General features: G+C 37.2%; 1 protein-coding gene across 1 annotated transcript in view; it reads left to right on the plus strand.

The window, feature by feature from the left end:
- camkmt (calmodulin-lysine N-methyltransferase) overlaps window positions 1–18,360 on the plus strand; it is a 124,314-nt gene that overhangs the window by 74,768 nt on the left and 31,186 nt on the right. The window contains exons 4-7 of the mRNA XM_079440106.1: window positions 1,756–1,816; window positions 8,848–8,902; window positions 11,094–11,157; window positions 17,773–17,839. Of these exons, the coding sequence (XP_079296232.1) occupies window positions 1,756–1,816; window positions 8,848–8,902; window positions 11,094–11,157; window positions 17,773–17,839 (247 nt within the window). The remainder of the gene's footprint in view (window positions 1–1,755; window positions 1,817–8,847; window positions 8,903–11,093; window positions 11,158–17,772; window positions 17,840–18,360) is intronic.

Genomic DNA, 18,360 nt, shown 5'->3' on the forward strand with positions numbered 1-18,360 from the left:
TTTTCTTCTACGGAACATAGAAGATATTTTAATGCTGCATATGGGTTTTTATCCATACAGTCCCAACATTCTTTGAAATATCTTCTTTTGTGTTCCATATCTTAATTTTTTTTTACATATTTGAAGTGACATGAGGGTGAATAAATGATGACAGAATGTTTATTGTTGGGTGAACTAGGTTATTCCTTTAATTTTGAATATTTGAAGTTTTTAATATTTAAACACATTTTTTTTGTCTGACAGAATGGTTAAAATCTTACAGAAAGGTACAAGCATTTCTTAGAATGACCCAGTCACTCACACACACCAAAAACACTTTTTCTTTCGTCTTTCTTTTAAAACACTTCACAAATTTTTACATGAAGATACGTTGCAAACAAAAGTAAAGTTACACACACAAATCCAAACATATAAGAGCTCCCATCAAAGGCAGACAGCTCAGGGGCCTAAGTTTATTGAAATGACTATTTTCCTCAGCTGCATGTGTGTCTCTGAGAGACAATAGCAGCTTTATGGCTCTTGCTGGAGCTAGCAGAAGGAGCAGAGGCTGACAGTGGGTGATAAGACCACCAGCCTGCTTCTTGTGATAATCGTTCGCTGGACCCCCACTCACTCTGTGCACAGCTTACAAGCCTAAGTAGCCAGAATCTTGTGTGTGTGTGTGTGTGTGTGTGTGTGTGTGTGTGTGTTGGAAGCGAACTGTAGCGAGCATGGAGCGTTCTTCATGAACAGAGAGAAAGCACCAGTGTAAAAGAGAGTGAGACACTGTCTTTGTTGCATCATGTGAAGGTTGCCATGTAGGCTTGTTGTGTCATGTGTTGTGTGTGTGTGTATATATATATATATATATATATATATATATATATATATATATATATATATATATATATATATATATATATATATATATATATATATATAATATATTTGTAGTTATATACAATTATATTTATGTTAATAAAATATTATTTATTATATTATATCACTAATTTAACAGTAAACAAATGTTAATCTGGTGAAAAAACTAAATGTTGAATAAAGCGAATGAAAAAATGTAGTGACAATTATGTATATAGGGCGATCAGAGAAAATATTACTTTTAATCAGCAAAAAATGCATTGAAGTGTTATGTAAAAGTATAATGTTACAAAAGATTTGTACTTTAATCATTTGTACTTTCATCAAAGAATATATGACAGTTTTGACAAAAATATTAAGCAATGCAACTGTTTTCAACATTGATAATAATAAGAAATGTTTCTTGAGCAACAAATCAGCATATGAGATCATGATGAAGACTGCAGTCTGCCATCAAAGGAATTCATTACATTTTTCTTTTAAATATTAAAATAGAAACTTTTAATTTAAATTGTAAAAATATTTAGCTATATTACTGTTTTTACTGTATTTTTGATCAAATAAATGGAGCCTTAAAAAAATAATGAGCCCATTTCTGAGTTGTAGTATACTGTATGTTTGCCAAACTATCACTTTTACTGCAAATCTATTTTCCACCCATAAGCATCACAGCAAATCACATGAGCTATGATTGGTGGTTTAAATATGTCAGTCAGATGCCCCCTCATATCTAAATGGACGACTCATGGCCAGATTATGCTGTAATGTGCACTAAATTTAATATGATAGTGAAAACTGTGTATTCCTGTACTGTAAACAAACTCGACATTATGGTGCACCAGTAAGTACCAGCACACTTCATACACTTCTTCTAACTGCTCTCTCTTTCTCTTTCAGGTGTCTGGCCTTCTGAAGAGGTGATGGCCTACTATTGCCTGAAGAAACGTCACATGTTTACGTGAGCCCCCCTTCTCCCTCTCTCTTCTCCCACTCTCTCTCTCACTTTGGCCATATGACAGAGAAGCAAGGGGCACTTTTTGATTTGCACTCAAGGCGGTACACAACCCTTTGATTTCCTGTTTTTACATTCAAGAGGCAGAAGAGGGAAGAGAGGCTTATCGATCACACAGCGGCAAGCTGAAGGTCAACTGGGCATATAGAGACAGAGCAGGGATTTGCGCCCTTGGGCCAATGCTTCTGTAGGAGTCTTTGTGTGTGTGTGTGTGTGTGTGTGTGTCTGTATGGAGGATGTTAAGACCTGTGATCTGTTGTGATTTGGTCTGTGTTGCGTCTGTGCATATTCAGACCTCTAAATTAAAAACTGGAGTTAATTTGTATGTGTATGTGTGTGTAGAATGTTTGTGCGCGTGTCTGTGTGTGTGTCGACATGTGCGCTTATTCTTGTATGTCATCAAGGACTGTCACCCTCTCGCTATCTTCCAGACCTGTTATCAGGCACTCACCAAAAAGAGAAAAAGAGGAGGATAAAGCAAAACAAAAAAAAGTCCATTTAGAGAGAGCGCCCATCTCTTCTCTTCATCCCTCTGGTTTTTTGCCTTTCTTTCCACTAGCCCAATGTACAGCCAAATAGCTACCTGTCACTGGGGCTTTGTCCCCGCCGCGGCTCATACTAGCAGTTTTGTGCGCATTAATTTTTAATTGCACTCCCGCATACAACAATCGCTCTCTCTTCATCCTCCACTCTGTCTCTCTGTCAATGGAAGGTGTCGGATCACGGGCTGAGAGCAGACAAACATATGGAGACTGTTGTCACGGAGCGCAGAAATGACTGGCAAAATGATGAAGTCAAGCTGCCGGAGTGTGTGTGTGTGCAGCTCTAGGCTGCTTTTGATCTACGAGGACTCTCTCTACTGTATATTTTGTGTATGACAAACACAAATGAACTCTATGCAAATTATAGCCTTTGTGTAAATCCTCCATTCCTGTGAGAATTATATGAATTACCTTTCATATGAATTATTCTGTTCGGGTGCGTAGGTCTCTATACAATAGGTATGTGTGTTAACTGTTGTGGTGTGACTCAAAAATGTCAGGGTTGTTCTGAGGGGAAAAAAAGCAAAAATGCTAAATGCAGTTAATAAAATAAAATGTGAATAAATGTGTTGTGTTTAGATAGGATAGCCAGTTAGGCTTGTTAACTGTTTTAAGGGTAGGGAAAATACTTTTAATATCGGTCTTTAGTTATTGACGTATGGTTTAAAGGCCATTTGTCCAGTCAAACTCTTCTGTAAAAGCTAGGCTAATTAGCCAGATGCTAACATGTTTGCAAATACTGCATGTTCACTTACAACAAGGATAAGCGGTTTGTGCCGGCCTCAACATGTTTTGTGTGGTGAGTTTTTGACTACCAAGAGGATAAAATTATCAAAGTTCATAGAATACAATAAGAAATCAGTTAATCAGTAGATAATGTTTCATTTTAAACCCTTTTTATTTGCTTCTGTACATATTACTAATGTGTTGGTTTGTCACTTGATGTAAACAGTAAAACATTACTGCAGTACATTGAAGTATAACTGCAGTACAAAGAAGTACAACTGGACATTTGCAGTACAATTAAGTATATAATTGCAGTTCATTAAAGTTCAACAGCAGTAAAACTGAAGTACAACGAAGTGCAACCGTAGATTTGCAGTATAATAAAGTACACATACAATATAACTGCAGTTCAGTGATACGCTGAAATGCAGGTGAAGATTTCAGATGCAAAAACTTCTTAGTCTGTCTGATTACATTTATTTTACCTATTTATTTTTTATGAGCATTTAAAAAAATAAATAAAGCTCATATGATTAGGTTCAGGAATTTCACTTTAATGGCAAAGAGGTTCTTTTCATTGCCAATAAAGTCTTCTTGTATAGGCTCTGTACTGCAGTTATGCTGTATTGTGCAACATGTAGCAAATGCCATGGTTACAATAGATCTGGCAAGTGTTTGCTTATTTATTTTTTTATTTTATTTTTTTGTAATGTAGACTTCCTATAAAATATTTGTACAAAAATATGGAATATGGAATAATTCACCCGCTTAATCATGTAGATTAATAGCCCGCACGTGAGATCTTCCTTCGGGCCAACGGCCGTTGACAATGAGTCTCTCCAGCAGCTGATTACTCGACTTTTCTGTAGTGTCTACTGCAGGATGGATATAAAAGTATAAAATACATTTTGGTTTGACAACATCGTTCATATGTGAACTATCACAATTAAAGCACAAAGGCATAACAACATTACACCCCAAGGCCATTCACAAGTGTGACAAAAGAAAAGAAATGCTTTCCGGAAGAGAAGTTCATCAGGCGAGTTGGAGCGTTGACTAGTCGAGTCATCCAGTTTAGCGGTGAGTATACCATCTAATGTCCTCATATATCTTTAGTTATGATTTTAAAGAGATGTAAAAGACTTCACGGATATCGTATTCAACCCGCTGAGATGAGGAAAATGAGAGGAAACGCTGTGAGGTGCTGATCTGTAGCGAGGTGCTTCTGATACACAGAACTGAAGTCTGATAGAGAGACAAAACAACTGCTTTAATGCTGTTTTACTACACTTTTACTATAATAAAACAAAACAAATCATAATTATATTATAAAATCTTAAAATCTAATCTAATAAAAAGTAAAGTGAAAAGGCACTCAACAGATGTTGGAGAGACTTTATTTCTGGAAATGCATTAAAGGTCACTCACATTCTGCCACAAATGTAAACCTGATTTTAGATAGTATTTAAATGAGATTAAAAACTCCAGCTACTTGTAGGCCTTCTGTATATTTCACACTAAATTGTGATGCAGTCTGAATCATAATCACACCATGTTCATTTGTTGGCCAGAGGAGAACTGATCCCTAAACTAAACATCATTTCTCCCAAGGGTTTTTTCTCCATTCGGTCATCTGATGGAGTTTGGGTTCCTTGCCACTGTCGACTTTTGGCTTGCTTATTTGGGGACACACAATATTCAGCAATATTATTGATCTGACTCCACTAACACTACTGGACGAGGACTGAACTGAGCTAGATGATGACACCACTGTTTTCTGCACAACTGCATGAAATGATTATATACTACAGTTATAATCATTTCATTATATTTGATGATTTTTATACAGTTATTGAAATTAACTGAGTCTACACTGATTTCAACTGAACAATGACACTTTTTACTGTTTAGAGCTGCTTCACTGCAGAAGTGAGTTCTGTTTGCATCATTGTTTGACTTTTTATCACTGTAAAGCAGCTTTGAAACAATCTCTATTGTATAAAGCACTATATAAATAATGGTGACGACTTAAATTGGTTCAGATCTTCAAAAAAAAGTGCATGAAACAGGCAACCTGAATAAACACAAAATACAGTTTATTAATGATAACTGTATTGCCTTTGTTTTATGTAAATTTTCTTAGGAATATCGGACAATATTTAGTACTGGATACTCAAAAATAATAATAAATCAGGATTTTTTTTTTTTTTTTTCACAGCACTGCACACCAGCATTTACTGTATATTCAGTAGTGTGACATTAATGTGTGGAAATGGGCATTTGTTTAGTGTGTGATTGCAATTTTCAGGAAAATGCACTGGTAACATCTAAAAAAAGAAGACCAAAAATATAATTCAACAGAAGATGATGGCTGTGGTGAAACAAGCACTCAAATAATGGTGAGTAGTAATCTACTTTATTTATTTTTATCTTTATAGTTTAGAATGCATAATAACTGCTATTGTATTTTAGGAACTAAGACCTGTGGGAGTGCTGGAGAAATCAAGTGTACCAAGTCCTCTGTCTCCTCAGTCATGGAAGAGATCTTCAGACAGGAAGAGATTGAGGAGTTAAATGAAATCAAGGAGTGAAAAGAAGATTTACAATATTAGTGCCGATTCAGTATGGAAACAGAGAGAGAGCTGAGGAAGTGGAAAGGTAATGAATTTCTAGTTATATCAGCAATTATTCTCAATGCTTAACATCAGCTCTCAACAGTTTTTTTTTTCTGGATTTTGATTCTCTCTGATTGACTGGAAGGTGTGCATTAAAGCAATGAATGCAGATAATTACAATCAGTTCAATCACCATTTTAAATCGATGCGCTGCTTTTACTGTAGCTGACACATACAGTCAGAACGCTAGATCTAATGACCTGTAACCAAACAAACTAATGAAAATTAACTTAGGTTTACCCTTCCAGTCAAACTGTACTTCACAAACATTAAAGGGATAGTCCTCCCAAAAATGAAAATTCTGTCATTAATTACTCACCCTCATGTCGGTCCAAACCCGTAAGACCTTTGTTCATCTTCAAAACACAAATTAAGATATTTTTGATGAAATCCGAGAAGTTTCTGACTCCTCTATAGGCAGCAACGCAACTTACTCATTTAAGTTCCAGAACAGTAAGACATTGTGAAAGTAATCCATGTGACTCCAGTGGTTTAACCTTAATTTTGTCTTCTGTGGAATGCACATTATAGATCAATATTTTTGTAAATAAGTGGTAAATTAGTTTGTTTGTTTTTTGGACACAAACACTCGTGTCGCTTCATCAAATTGAGTTACTGGAGTCACATGAATTACTTTAACGATGTCTTTCCTACCATTCTGGAAGTTGAATGTGTAAATTGCATTGCTGTCTATGCAGGGTCAGAAAGCGCTCTGATTTCTTTAAAAATATCCTTGTTTGTGTTCCAAAAAGGAATGAAGGTCTTATGGGTGTGAAACCACACAAGGGTGACTAATTAATGACAGATTTTTTAATTTGTGGGTTAGCTGTCTCTTTGAGGGCAGCTTTAACTTAACTTTTTAACCTAGCTTTAACAGGTGTGTATTACACTATTTAAATTTACTTCACCTGTTTCATGTCGGGTGGTTCTTTGCCTCCACCTCATGCATTAAAATCATGTAGCCATGCATTAGCCCTTATGTGTGAAGGTTATAGGTTACACAAATTATTAAATGAAGGGGGCACAATAACTGTGGAAAACACATATTCTATATATCCCGTATTCTAATAGTATATTTACATATATTTGTAAATTATATATATTTTTTCAGTTATTAATTTATTTCAATTTAATGTTAGAATTTTGAACAAAAAAACTAAATGATAAAGAGGGCAAATAATTGTGTAGGACTTGTGTAGGTACAGTATTTAAACATGATTGTGTCTATGCTTTTTTCCAGAAATGCATGTTATTGTGCAAGGGGTAGTTGCATGGACTATCAGTGGAGGAACAGAAAGCTCTGAGATTTCGTTATAAAGATCTTAATTTGTGTACTGAATATGATCAAAAGACTTGCGGGTTTGGAATGACACGAGGGTGAGTAATTGATGACAGAATTTTCATTTCTGGGTGAACCAAACTTTTAACTTCTTTTTCCTGGAGTGTTCAAAGACATTGTTAATGCTGACCAATATGTCATAAGAAATTAACTGGGAGTAGTATGAATACTTTTCACAAACACGTGGTGACATCACAATTCAAGATTTATTTTAAGCATACTAAATATGCCTGTAGTGAAAAGTGAGATAGTTTTTCTGATAGTTTTTGTTTGTTTGTTTTTCCAGACTACATCCAAAATAGTGTTTCCGCATCTGAGATAAAGGCAGTCATAAGAACCAAGCGGAACGATGAGGACAAGCTCTTCAAAAAATGAAACCTGCCTGAATAACGAGGGAAGAAATGTGCATGATTGAGTGATGTGTAAATAAACATTAAATACATTTAGTGTAACTCTCAGCCTGTTAATTTAAGCTAAAAGAAAAGTCAAATTATTTATTGTTGCGTTGCTGTTTGAGACATTCACTGTTGTTTTTTACCTTAATTCATTATATTGCAGATGTGTGCAAATAAAATTAGTTATTTTGAATATTCTGGTTGCATTTCAGTGTCCACAAAACTGCATTTTTCTACATGTAACAAAAACTGCAGTAATTTTTTGTAAGGGAGACATAGCACTTAAACAACAAAAGCAATTTTAATTCATTCAATTACTTTGGAGTACCATATAAATGCCAAAAGTGTATTTGAGTATAAATATTCAGTATAGGGCTCTACACAATATCAGATTTTCCCTACAATGAAATGAATCATGCTCAAAATGCAAGTGTTGGGAGGTGCGGGGAAAGAATTTGTAACAATAACTACAAAATTGTACAAAAAGAACTTCCTAAAGGCTGCAAGGTCTAAAATCTTGTCTTTTTTACGAAATCCAAATAACTCACAACCTAACTTTTTTTTTTTTAATTTTTCCGTTTTATGATGGGTGAATCCAGCATAAACATCCAATACCCCCAGCAACTAAATTAGGGTGTTAACTAGATAGTTATCGAAGCTGGGTTATTTACAATGATTTACAACTGTGTAAAAAAAAAAAAAAAAAAAAAAATATATATATATATATATATATATATATATATATATATATATATATATATATATATAGATATTTATCTATTATTATTATTTAAAATTTTTACATATCAAGGTAGTAGTATATTGTCACACTAATTTAGTATGATAAATATATCAAAACACCGCAGTATTACCATCTGTAATGCATCAGTGTACTTAAAGTCCATTACAGAATTAAAGCAGAACACTGATCCTGTACATTTAATTAACTTCCCATTCCTGCTGTACCACAAATCCACATTTCCAGCAGGAAAAAGGACAATTGCGCTTTCTTTTGTAAACACATATACACCCGCTCACATACAGAGAGAAAGAGGGAGAGGAAGGTTGAGATCAATGAGCCCAGCGGAATTGCATTCCAATCAATGGCATCCCCCAACATGGGCAAGTTAATTAGTGTTATTGTCAAGACACAACAGCCATCTCTCTCTCTGTCTGTCTTTATCGCTCTCATCCTCCTGTTTTCGTCTCATTTGAGCTGAAAAACTTCACTCTCATATTCATGTACTTCAATGTTAACGCTAAATGGTGCATCAAACCCCTCCGTGTCTCTGTCTCACAGGGGCTCGGCGGTGTGTGAGCTGGGTGGAGGGATGACGTGTCTTGCGGGGCTCATGGTAAGTCAAAAGTGAATGCAAAAATTACATACAGTGCTCACACAGACAGACAGTCACAGGCAACTGGGCAATTTGTATCAGCATGGGTAATCTAACATGGGCATATTGTAAGCAACATGAAATCGGCCAGCGCACATTGACATTTCTACCTCAGTGACCATAAACACACGTGCCCCAATAGGCTAACTTCATCAAAAGCATTCAAACACAGGGGCTTGCATATGCAAATAATTTCTGTCTTGGTCACACACACACACACATCAGTGGCTTAGGCTCTGGCTCTGTGTGGTGTATAGTAGTTTGTAGTAGCCTCTCCAGATGGACAAGCTTAACATGTTATCGATTTCGCCTCCACAAGACCAGCCTTCCCATATCTCTCCATTCAATACCCCTGTGTTGTGACATTACGGACTGCCATTGGATCACCCTCCTCACTCCCCCCCCCCCCCCCCCCCTCGATTTTTTGTTTGTTTGTTTACTCGCATTCCTCCTTTTCTCAGGTCTGATTTAGAGCTTCTTGATGCTTGTGTTTATTTAAGTCCTTCACGAGGAAAAATGGCTCTCCTCTTCTGTCCTGTGCCCTGGAGTGCTGTGGTTTTGGCAGTGCCCTCCATGTTTTTCTTGGGTGACTGGTTGGTTTTCCGCAGGTCTTGATGCCCATATGGCTAACTGGTGGTGCGGGGCCTTGTGACCTGACTCTTGCCCACAGGGCAAAAAACACTGCATCACTCTATAGAGATGATTGTGTTGTATTGTCTCATTTTGTCAGTGCATATACCCTTTTTGTATGACTTGAGCGTTTCAAATGAAAGACATTAAAAATGTCTGCAAAAAAAAAAAAAAACATACTTAAGAAATTGTTGCAATTTGTGTGACATTTACCTGGGAAAATGTATCTAAGATGCTGATTTTCTCTATGTGATGACGTGGAATATTTGCCGCATTTTACCATCAAAACAAATATATTAGGAACATTTTTTATGCGGAATTTATTTGATGGAATATAATTCAGCAGTTATATTGCCAGATATTAACACAATTTAAAATAATGGTTTGTATTTTAATATATTTTAAAGTATAATTTATTCCTGTAATGCAAAGCTGAATTATCAGCAGCCTTTGTTCCGGCCAGTGTCACATGATCCTTCAAAAATCATTTTAATATGCTGAATTGATGCTTAAGAAACATTAAAAAACTTTAACAATTAGAAAGTTCAAAATAATTTTTTGTTACATTATAAATGCCTTTACTGTGACTTGATTAATTTAATGCATCCTTGCTGAATAAAAGTATTAATTTCTTGAAAGAACATTACTATAGCACATGCTAATATTCCTTAAGAATTATCCCATCGCTAAAGTGCTAAATATTCCCATTCTCATAAGGACAATAATAATAAATATATAAATAAAAACAATTAAAAACAGTTTCATGTCTTCTAAGAAATATTGAAATAACATTAAACTTTACATTTTTAAAATTCATTCTGCCTTGGCAGGAGTGTCAGAGATATTTTTGCTTCCTGTGTTTGAGAAATGTCAGAAATTCGAAATCGCTTTATTCAAAAGCACAAATATAAAACCTTGCAAGCACTTTTACAAACGCACACACTCCCTGCTTCTGCCCACTGCACCTCTCCAAACAACTGTTACACAGCGCCCCTGATAAAGATGACTACTTGAATGAAAAGACTGTATAAAAAGAGGACAAAAAGAGCTGACAGTGTAGCAGCACAAAGGCAGAAGCTTCGCAGTGCAAAGTTATATGAAGGGCATCAGCCAGGCCTCGCAAGCCGAGTAAGGAGTGACAGCAGAGCGTGATGGCCCCGCCTGATAAACGCCACACTGCAAATGAAAGGCTCGGCGCTCACCATCATCCCCTGTCACAATGCAATTACCCAACAGAGTGATAGCAAGATAGAGGGCTCCCAGCCACCAGGAATGATAAAAGTATTGACTGATTTGATTGAATGATTAAAATAATGCAGACGTAAAATGAAAAAACGGCCAAGACAGACAGCGATGGATGAGAGGGAGCAGGGGAGAAAAAGAGGGGTGGTCGTTTTGGAGTAGGGCTTTAAAAAACAGAGCTTTTCAGATATGACTGCTTGCAAACAGTGTGCTAAGGATGTCTTGCTTTTGTTTTATTTATTTGTTTGTTTATTTTTCATCTTTTTTTCCTTTCCTGCAGATTGCAGTTTGTGCTGATGTGAAGGAAGTGCTGCTATCTGATGGCAACGAGAAGGCAATTCAAAGTATCCTTGCATTTTGGACTGGTATGTAGCTCTGTTCCAATACCTAGTAAGCTGCCCACCCCCTACACAGGCACCTGCCTTCTAAGGCAGCATCTGAACTGAAATGGAACCTCATAAGTGACTGATCTGGAACGACTTACATGGGAAGGATCTGTAAATGAAGTGCACAGGAAAAGCCAGCATTATTACATTGCCTATACCTTTTGGAACAGACATCTTAAATTGACACCTAAACAATACTCTCCCTACAGAGGCAGCTCACTTGGTTTTGGAACAGAGCTTGTGTGTTTCTGAACCAATCCAAACATCTACTGGACAGCCATGTGTTTGGTGTGTATGTTCTCAGTGTACAACCCGAATTCCGGAAATGTTGGGACGTTTTTTTTCAATTTGAATAAAATGAAAACTAAAAGACTTTCAAATCACATGAGCCAATATTTTATTCACAATAGAACATAGATAACAGAACAAAGGTTTAAACAGAGACATTTTACACTTTTATCCACTAAATGAGCTCATTTCAAATTTGATGCCTGCTGCAAGTCTCAAAAAAAGATGGCACGGGGGCAACAAAGGGCTGAAAATGTAAGACATTTTGAAAAGATTCAGCTGGGAGAACATCTAGCAGCTACTTAAGTTAATTGACATCAGGTCTGTAACATGATTAGCTATAAAAGGGATGTCTTAGAGAGGCAGAGTCTCTTAGAAGTAAAGATGGGCAGAGGCTCTCCAATCTGTGAAAGAGTGTGTAAAAAGATTATGGAATACTTTAAAAACAATGTTCCTCAAAGTCAAATTGTAAAAGCTTTGAAAATCTCATCATCTACAGTGCATAACATCATCAAAAGTTTCAGAGAAACTGGAGAAATCTCTGTGTGTAAGGTACTAGGCCGAAGACCTTTGTTGGATGCCCGTGGTCTTTGGGTCCTCAGGCGACACTGCATCACTCATCGGCATGATTCTGTCATTGACATTGCTAAATGGGCCCAGGAATACTTCCAGAAACCACTGTCGGTAAACACAATCCGCTGTGCCATCTGCAGATGCCAACTAAAGCTCTATTATGCAAAAAGGAAGACACATGTGAACATGGTCCAAAAGTGCCGTCATGTCCTGTGGGCCAAGGCTCATTTAAAATTGACTTTTTCAAAGTGGAAAATTATTCTATGGTCAGACGAGTCCAAATTTGACATTCTTGTTGGAAATCACGGACGCCGTGTCCTCCGGGCTAAAGAGGAGGAAGACCTTCCAGCGTGTTATCAGCATTCAGTTCAAAATCCAGCATCTCTGATGGTATGGGGGTGCATAAGTGCATACGGTATGGGCAGCTTGCATGTTTTGGAAGCCACTATGAATGCTGAAAGGTATATAAAGGTTTTAGAGCAACATATGCTTCCCTCCAGACAACATCTATTTCAGCAGGACAATGCAAAACCACAAACTGCAGCTATTACAACAGCATGGCTTCATAGTAGAAGAGTCCGGGTGCTGAATTGGTCTGCCTGCAGTCCAGATCTTTCACCTATAGAGAACATTTGGCGCATCATTAAACGAAAAATACGTCAAAGGCGACCACAAACTCTTCAGCAGCTGGAACCTTATATCAGGTAAGAATGGGACCAAATTCCAACACCAAAACTCCAGAAACTCATAACCTCGATGCCCAGACGTCTTCAAACTGTTTTGAAAAGAAGAGGAGATGCTACACCATGGTAAACATGCCCCCGTCGCAACTATTTAGAGACCTGTAGCAGGCATCAAATTTGAAATGAGATCATTTTGTGCATAAAATTGTAAAATTTCTCAGTTTAAACATTTATGTTATCTATGTTCTATTGTGAATAAAATATCGGCTCGTGTCTTGAAAGTCTTTTAGTTTTTATTTTATTCAAATTTAAAAAAACATCCCAACATTTCTGGAATTTGGGTTGTAGACCGTCTTTGAGATCGTAGCACAGAAAAGTAAACCTTGCAGTGTATTTAACCCGTATTTACCTCAGATATTCCTCTCACTTCCATCTCACACACACACATTCAGTCAACCATTCTTAATGTGCACTCTGTCAAAGAATACACACACACACACACTCACACCCCCTCGACATATCTGAATGTGAGGCAAATCATCCAGCTGACACCCGAAACCTGCATTTAGCATGTTTAATACATATTCATGTCATTGAAGGCTACTGCTGTGTGTGTTGACTCACCTGCTCCTTGTCTCTCACCCTCTCCCCCCTCTTCCATTCCTCTATTGACTCTCTTTTGCCAGGAGCACGGATGAAGCTTAAACAGGTGACAGGGTACAGCTCAAACCTTCTTTCTTCATTCCCTTTCTTCGCTTTTTCTTATTCCCGCTCTCCATCTCTCGTCTTCCCACCGCAATCACTCAGATTAGCCACGTTGTTTGGCTCACAAAGGCAGGAAAAATGGAGACGACAGACATGACAGCAAAACGCCGCAAAATTACCGTGCCCACATTCGTTAGTACAACAGCCAACGCTGCCACTACAATGAGCTTTTATTGAATATCAAGACTCAAAGAACAATAGCCGTGGCATGAAATTAACACAATTCCTCATTGAGAAGAGATTTGTTTAAAAGAAAATGGAGGGAAAGGGAGCAGAGCAAGACATACTCAAAACATTCATAGTCTGTCTCTAAACTGCTTCCTGTAATAGAGTGTGAAAAGACTGGCAGTAGGCTGATAGAGGATTAATTGGCAGTGCTTTGTTTCAGAAATGTTTCTGCCATAATAGAACACCAAGAGATGATCTGATGATCGGACCAGGCCCCGGAGGCCAGGAAAGGACAAGCTGTCTTGGGAGAACCGTATACGATATGGTGTTTTCTTTCTTTGTTTTATAGGAAAGAAAATGAAGGGATCTACAGAGTCGAATCAATAATATTAGCATGTGAGCCATAAAACCACGTGTCCGCTATAGCTCCATACAACCTTAAATTTTAGAATCTGGTCTGTAAAGCAATTTCTGCTTTTTCGCCAGAAACGTAACTATATAGCTTTATAGGAAAAGCCATTCATTAAGAGCCATTCATTAAGAAAACTTTTGAACAGAATGAAGATGAGTACATTTTTCTTGTTTTGCCTAAATATCATATTTATTTCATTTAGTACTGCCCTTCAGAAGCTACAGAAGTTACTTGCATGCTTTCCAGAAGACAAATTAAGTTAAATTTACCTTGATCTTCAAATTCAAAAAGTTTTCACGCTTAATGCATGGTTTTTCCTTCTGGAGCATCAGTGAGCGTTTGAACTTTCTGTAATAGTTGCATATGAGTCCCTCAGTTGTCCTCAGTGTGGAAAGATAAATCTAAAAATCATACAGTCATTGTTGGAAAGGGTTCAAATACACAAAAATGCTGGAAAACCAAAGAATTTGTGGGACCTGACGGATTTTTCTGAAGAACAGCAGGCAGTTTAACTGTTCAGGACAAACAAGGGACTCATGAACAACTATCACAAAAAAAAAAAAAACAGAATAGAAAAACACAAATAGTGTACGGGGTTGGACAAAATAATGTGAACAGAATTACCACCATTAACTTTAATACAGCTTTCAGCCTGAAAATAGATTAACATAATGTTTGAACAGTCTCCAGTTGAATGTTGTCTATCAGAACGTCTGTCAGTTGCTGTAGATGTTGGAGGAGGGAATCTGTTTCTTACGTTTCTCTCCAAAAATTGCCCACAGTTGTTTGACCTTAAGTCAGGTGATTGAGATGAGCGGGGCAGATATTGAAGTTAAAAGGATAGTTCACCTAAAAATGAAAATTCTGCCATTAATTACAGAATGAATCACTCATCCTCATATCATTCCAAACATTTTTTATTTCATTTTTTGATTTCAATTTGTGCTCTGAAGATGAACTTTGGTCTTGCAGGTTTGGAACGACATGAGGGTAAGTAATTAATGACAGAATTTTCATTTTTGGGTGAACCATCCATTTCATCTGGGTGCTCCAACTGTCTAACTTTCATGATCTTAACATCATGTTTGTTGCATTTTAGCATTGGTATCTGTGATTAGAGGTTTATCAGTTGTAGCTCTTTCATGGATGTTGGCTTTGTCACGTTCTCTGTGATCAGTTTTTATGGGAACAAGATCTTCAAGGTGAATATTGAGGTTTGTTGTCACTTTTGCTGCAGTTGTTCTGTGTTGTTTGGACGCAATCCTTCTTAAGGCACACGGAGTCCAAAATTTTCATCCGAAATTTTCGCACATTGAAAAATACGACCTCACGTTATGTCAATCACATTTACACACTGTGTCCGGACAACAAGATCATCCTCACTGCTTGAAGACTTCATTTAGTACTGTTTTGCTAATTTTTTCACAATGGATTAATTAATTCGCATCGGACTGTGTGTGCAAGGTTTCTGTCTGTGACAAATTTTTAGGATAACGAATACGAAAAAACGCATGCGAAAATTTCGGACTCGGTGTGCAATGACCTTTTGTGTTGATGGTCCCTATCATTCATTTTCGGTTTCGCCCACTGTTCTTTTTCGCTGAAGAAGTCTTGCCATGCTTTGTGTACGCAGTCACAATGATAGACACTTGTTCTTAAAACACCAAACAACTGGACTCTTAAGGTTACAGAAGCTCCTGCTAAACAGGCCATGATTTTTATTTTTGGAATATTTAAATTTTTGTACATTTCAGTTACTTTTGTGTGAGTACTTGTGTTATTGTTGGACAATTAGATGTTAATCCAAGTAGTGTTCTTACTTCCTATACCAAATATGACCGATTAAACGTATTACTACATGAACACACATACTCTGCACACTTAATAAAAAATCAGGCCAGTGAGCCCAAGTGGGAATGAATAAAGTATATCAGAAAGTGCTGAGTGGATTCATGACTGAGTTTTGATCTCAGTCTGTGTGTTCAAAAGACTAGCTGAGCTCGTATTAAAGCCGTGCATGTGTAATCAAGAGACCCTACTTTTAACTGCTAAATTTCTCGTCTCACACACTGATTATGTTCTTTAATAGCTGCTGCTCTCTGGAGATTTACAAACTCTATTAAGCAGCAGTCCTGAAACTTGGAGACAATATATGCACAGGTGTTACACAGGAAGTCCATTTTTGATTAAAATTGTGTCTCGGGGCACTGTTAAAAGAAAATGAGAGACGCCAGTGCTGACCTCTCCCCCAGTGGTCTTTTCCTGATGGGATTACACTGTAAGCTTCCCACTCTCTCTCCTTTGCAGCGGATCTCACCAGTGTAACGTGTGCTCTCAGCCCCCTCCCCTCTTTCATCGAGGGATTTGCCCTCCATCCCTGCTCTATAGATTGGATTTGCTACGGTTGTTTTCCATGGAGCGAGAAAGAAAGCGGGGCAGAAAAAGCGAGAAATGGTAATTGAATTAGTTTAAAACTGTCGAAGGGTCTATTCATAGATGCGCTGACATCAATCCCGCAGTATAACCACAATGGGTGGAGGCCCATCTGAGGAGATGGCCGCAGGTTAAAAGCCTCCCTATTGATTACCTATGGTGATGCTTTGGTTGAGTTGGTTTTGAGCTCAGTGGTAATCTGTGGATGAGTTGTGGAGAGAGAGGCGGCTGTTACGGAAGCAAACGGACTCTGTGGGTTGATGTCATTTGAAAAGGCCTGACATAATAGAGTTCTGTAACATGGTTAAACAAAAAATCAGCTCGGTGTAACAGGTTCTTGATCAGAGGATTCAAGAAAATAGTCTTGCTGTTGTTCAGCAGTGTCTCACCTACATCTCCAAAGTGGCTAATTTATTTTTATTTTATTTCTGTATTCTGAAGCTTGATCAGCTTGTTGTAGTGTTCCTCATTACAAATGAACATAAATATAATGCCAGATAAACTTTTGAATGAATTTATTAATCTAATGTTTATCATGTTATGAAATGATTTTTGTAGATAAATATTTATTGTTCCTACATGTGAATTACTTTACAAAAGTAAAATGACATTCATTCATTCATTCAAGAGCCATGGTGATAGGAAAAATATGGTATAAGTGGAAAAATTATATTTAACTGATTATTGCATTCCTCTGAGAAACTTAATGTGTAAGGGGGTGAGGGTTTGGGTGGGGTGCAGACTTTTTTCTAAATTGTTCTAAAAATTTGCCCCTCATTGATTGATTTTTTTTTGTATATATATATATATATATATATATATATATATATATATATATATATATATATATATGCAGAGGCAAAGAAGGGGGAATGCAAAGTAAAAAAAAAAAGAATCCATAATTTTAAGTTTGTTATCTATCTGTCTGTCTGTTTTTGATTATTTGGATACAATTGTGAAGAAAAAGCAGCCACCAAATATCTAACACTACTCAAAAAAGCATCCCAGGATGCACCTCAGGACCTGAGGCTCAGGTTGGTTGCATAGTAGTATTGTTGGCCAATCAGCCTCCTGGACTGGAACTAATTTGTTATGATGCCTTCACTATTATTACAAAATGTTGGAAAATAGTAGGTCTGTTAAAACTTTTGTCATGCTAGTGGATACATCTGTCTTCATGAAGTTAATGTTTAACTGTCCTGCTTTTATTAATTATAAAACAGTGTTGCATTTCTTGACAAAGAGCATCAGATGTGCGCAGTGTAATCGAGAGGAACAGACGAGAAGGGCTCTTCCTGTCTACCAATGTGTCCAGCAGGTAATCACACATACGCCTCCCAACATCTCTGATATTGAAAGACAGAGCTCTAATATTGCTTTTACATTACAGCCATATGAAGTCCATCTCTTATATCAATACAAATTCAAGTGTTATAATTCACTGAAGCTTCGCATAGTCGAGCATGCCATGAAGTATAGAAAAGTGTGTTTGGGTAAAGTGGCATTTTACGCCACTTGTGTTCGGGACATAATAGTGTCATTAAGTAGGCAAAAATGAGGTTGCAAGGCTCCGTGTCACTCCCTGAACCCAGTTGGCCTGGTAACGAGGTATCCGCAGCCCACGGAGTGAGCGGTACGCTCTCTAACACGGCGAGATGTAGCCAGGCAGAGCGATGATGAGCCACTCTCCGTGATTGAATGCCCTCATCTAGAAAACTCAAACACACACACTCTCTCTAACACGCCTCTCTCACATTTGCCAAAACACAGCTCATCCACTGTGCACACCATCACGCAAATGCATTATCACCTAAAAAGTAATTTTGGCACTCAGTGATC

Source organism: Barbus barbus, assembly GCF_936440315.1.
Source record: "Barbus barbus genome assembly, chromosome: 18".
Taxonomy (NCBI): domain Eukaryota; kingdom Metazoa; phylum Chordata; class Actinopteri; order Cypriniformes; family Cyprinidae; genus Barbus; species Barbus barbus.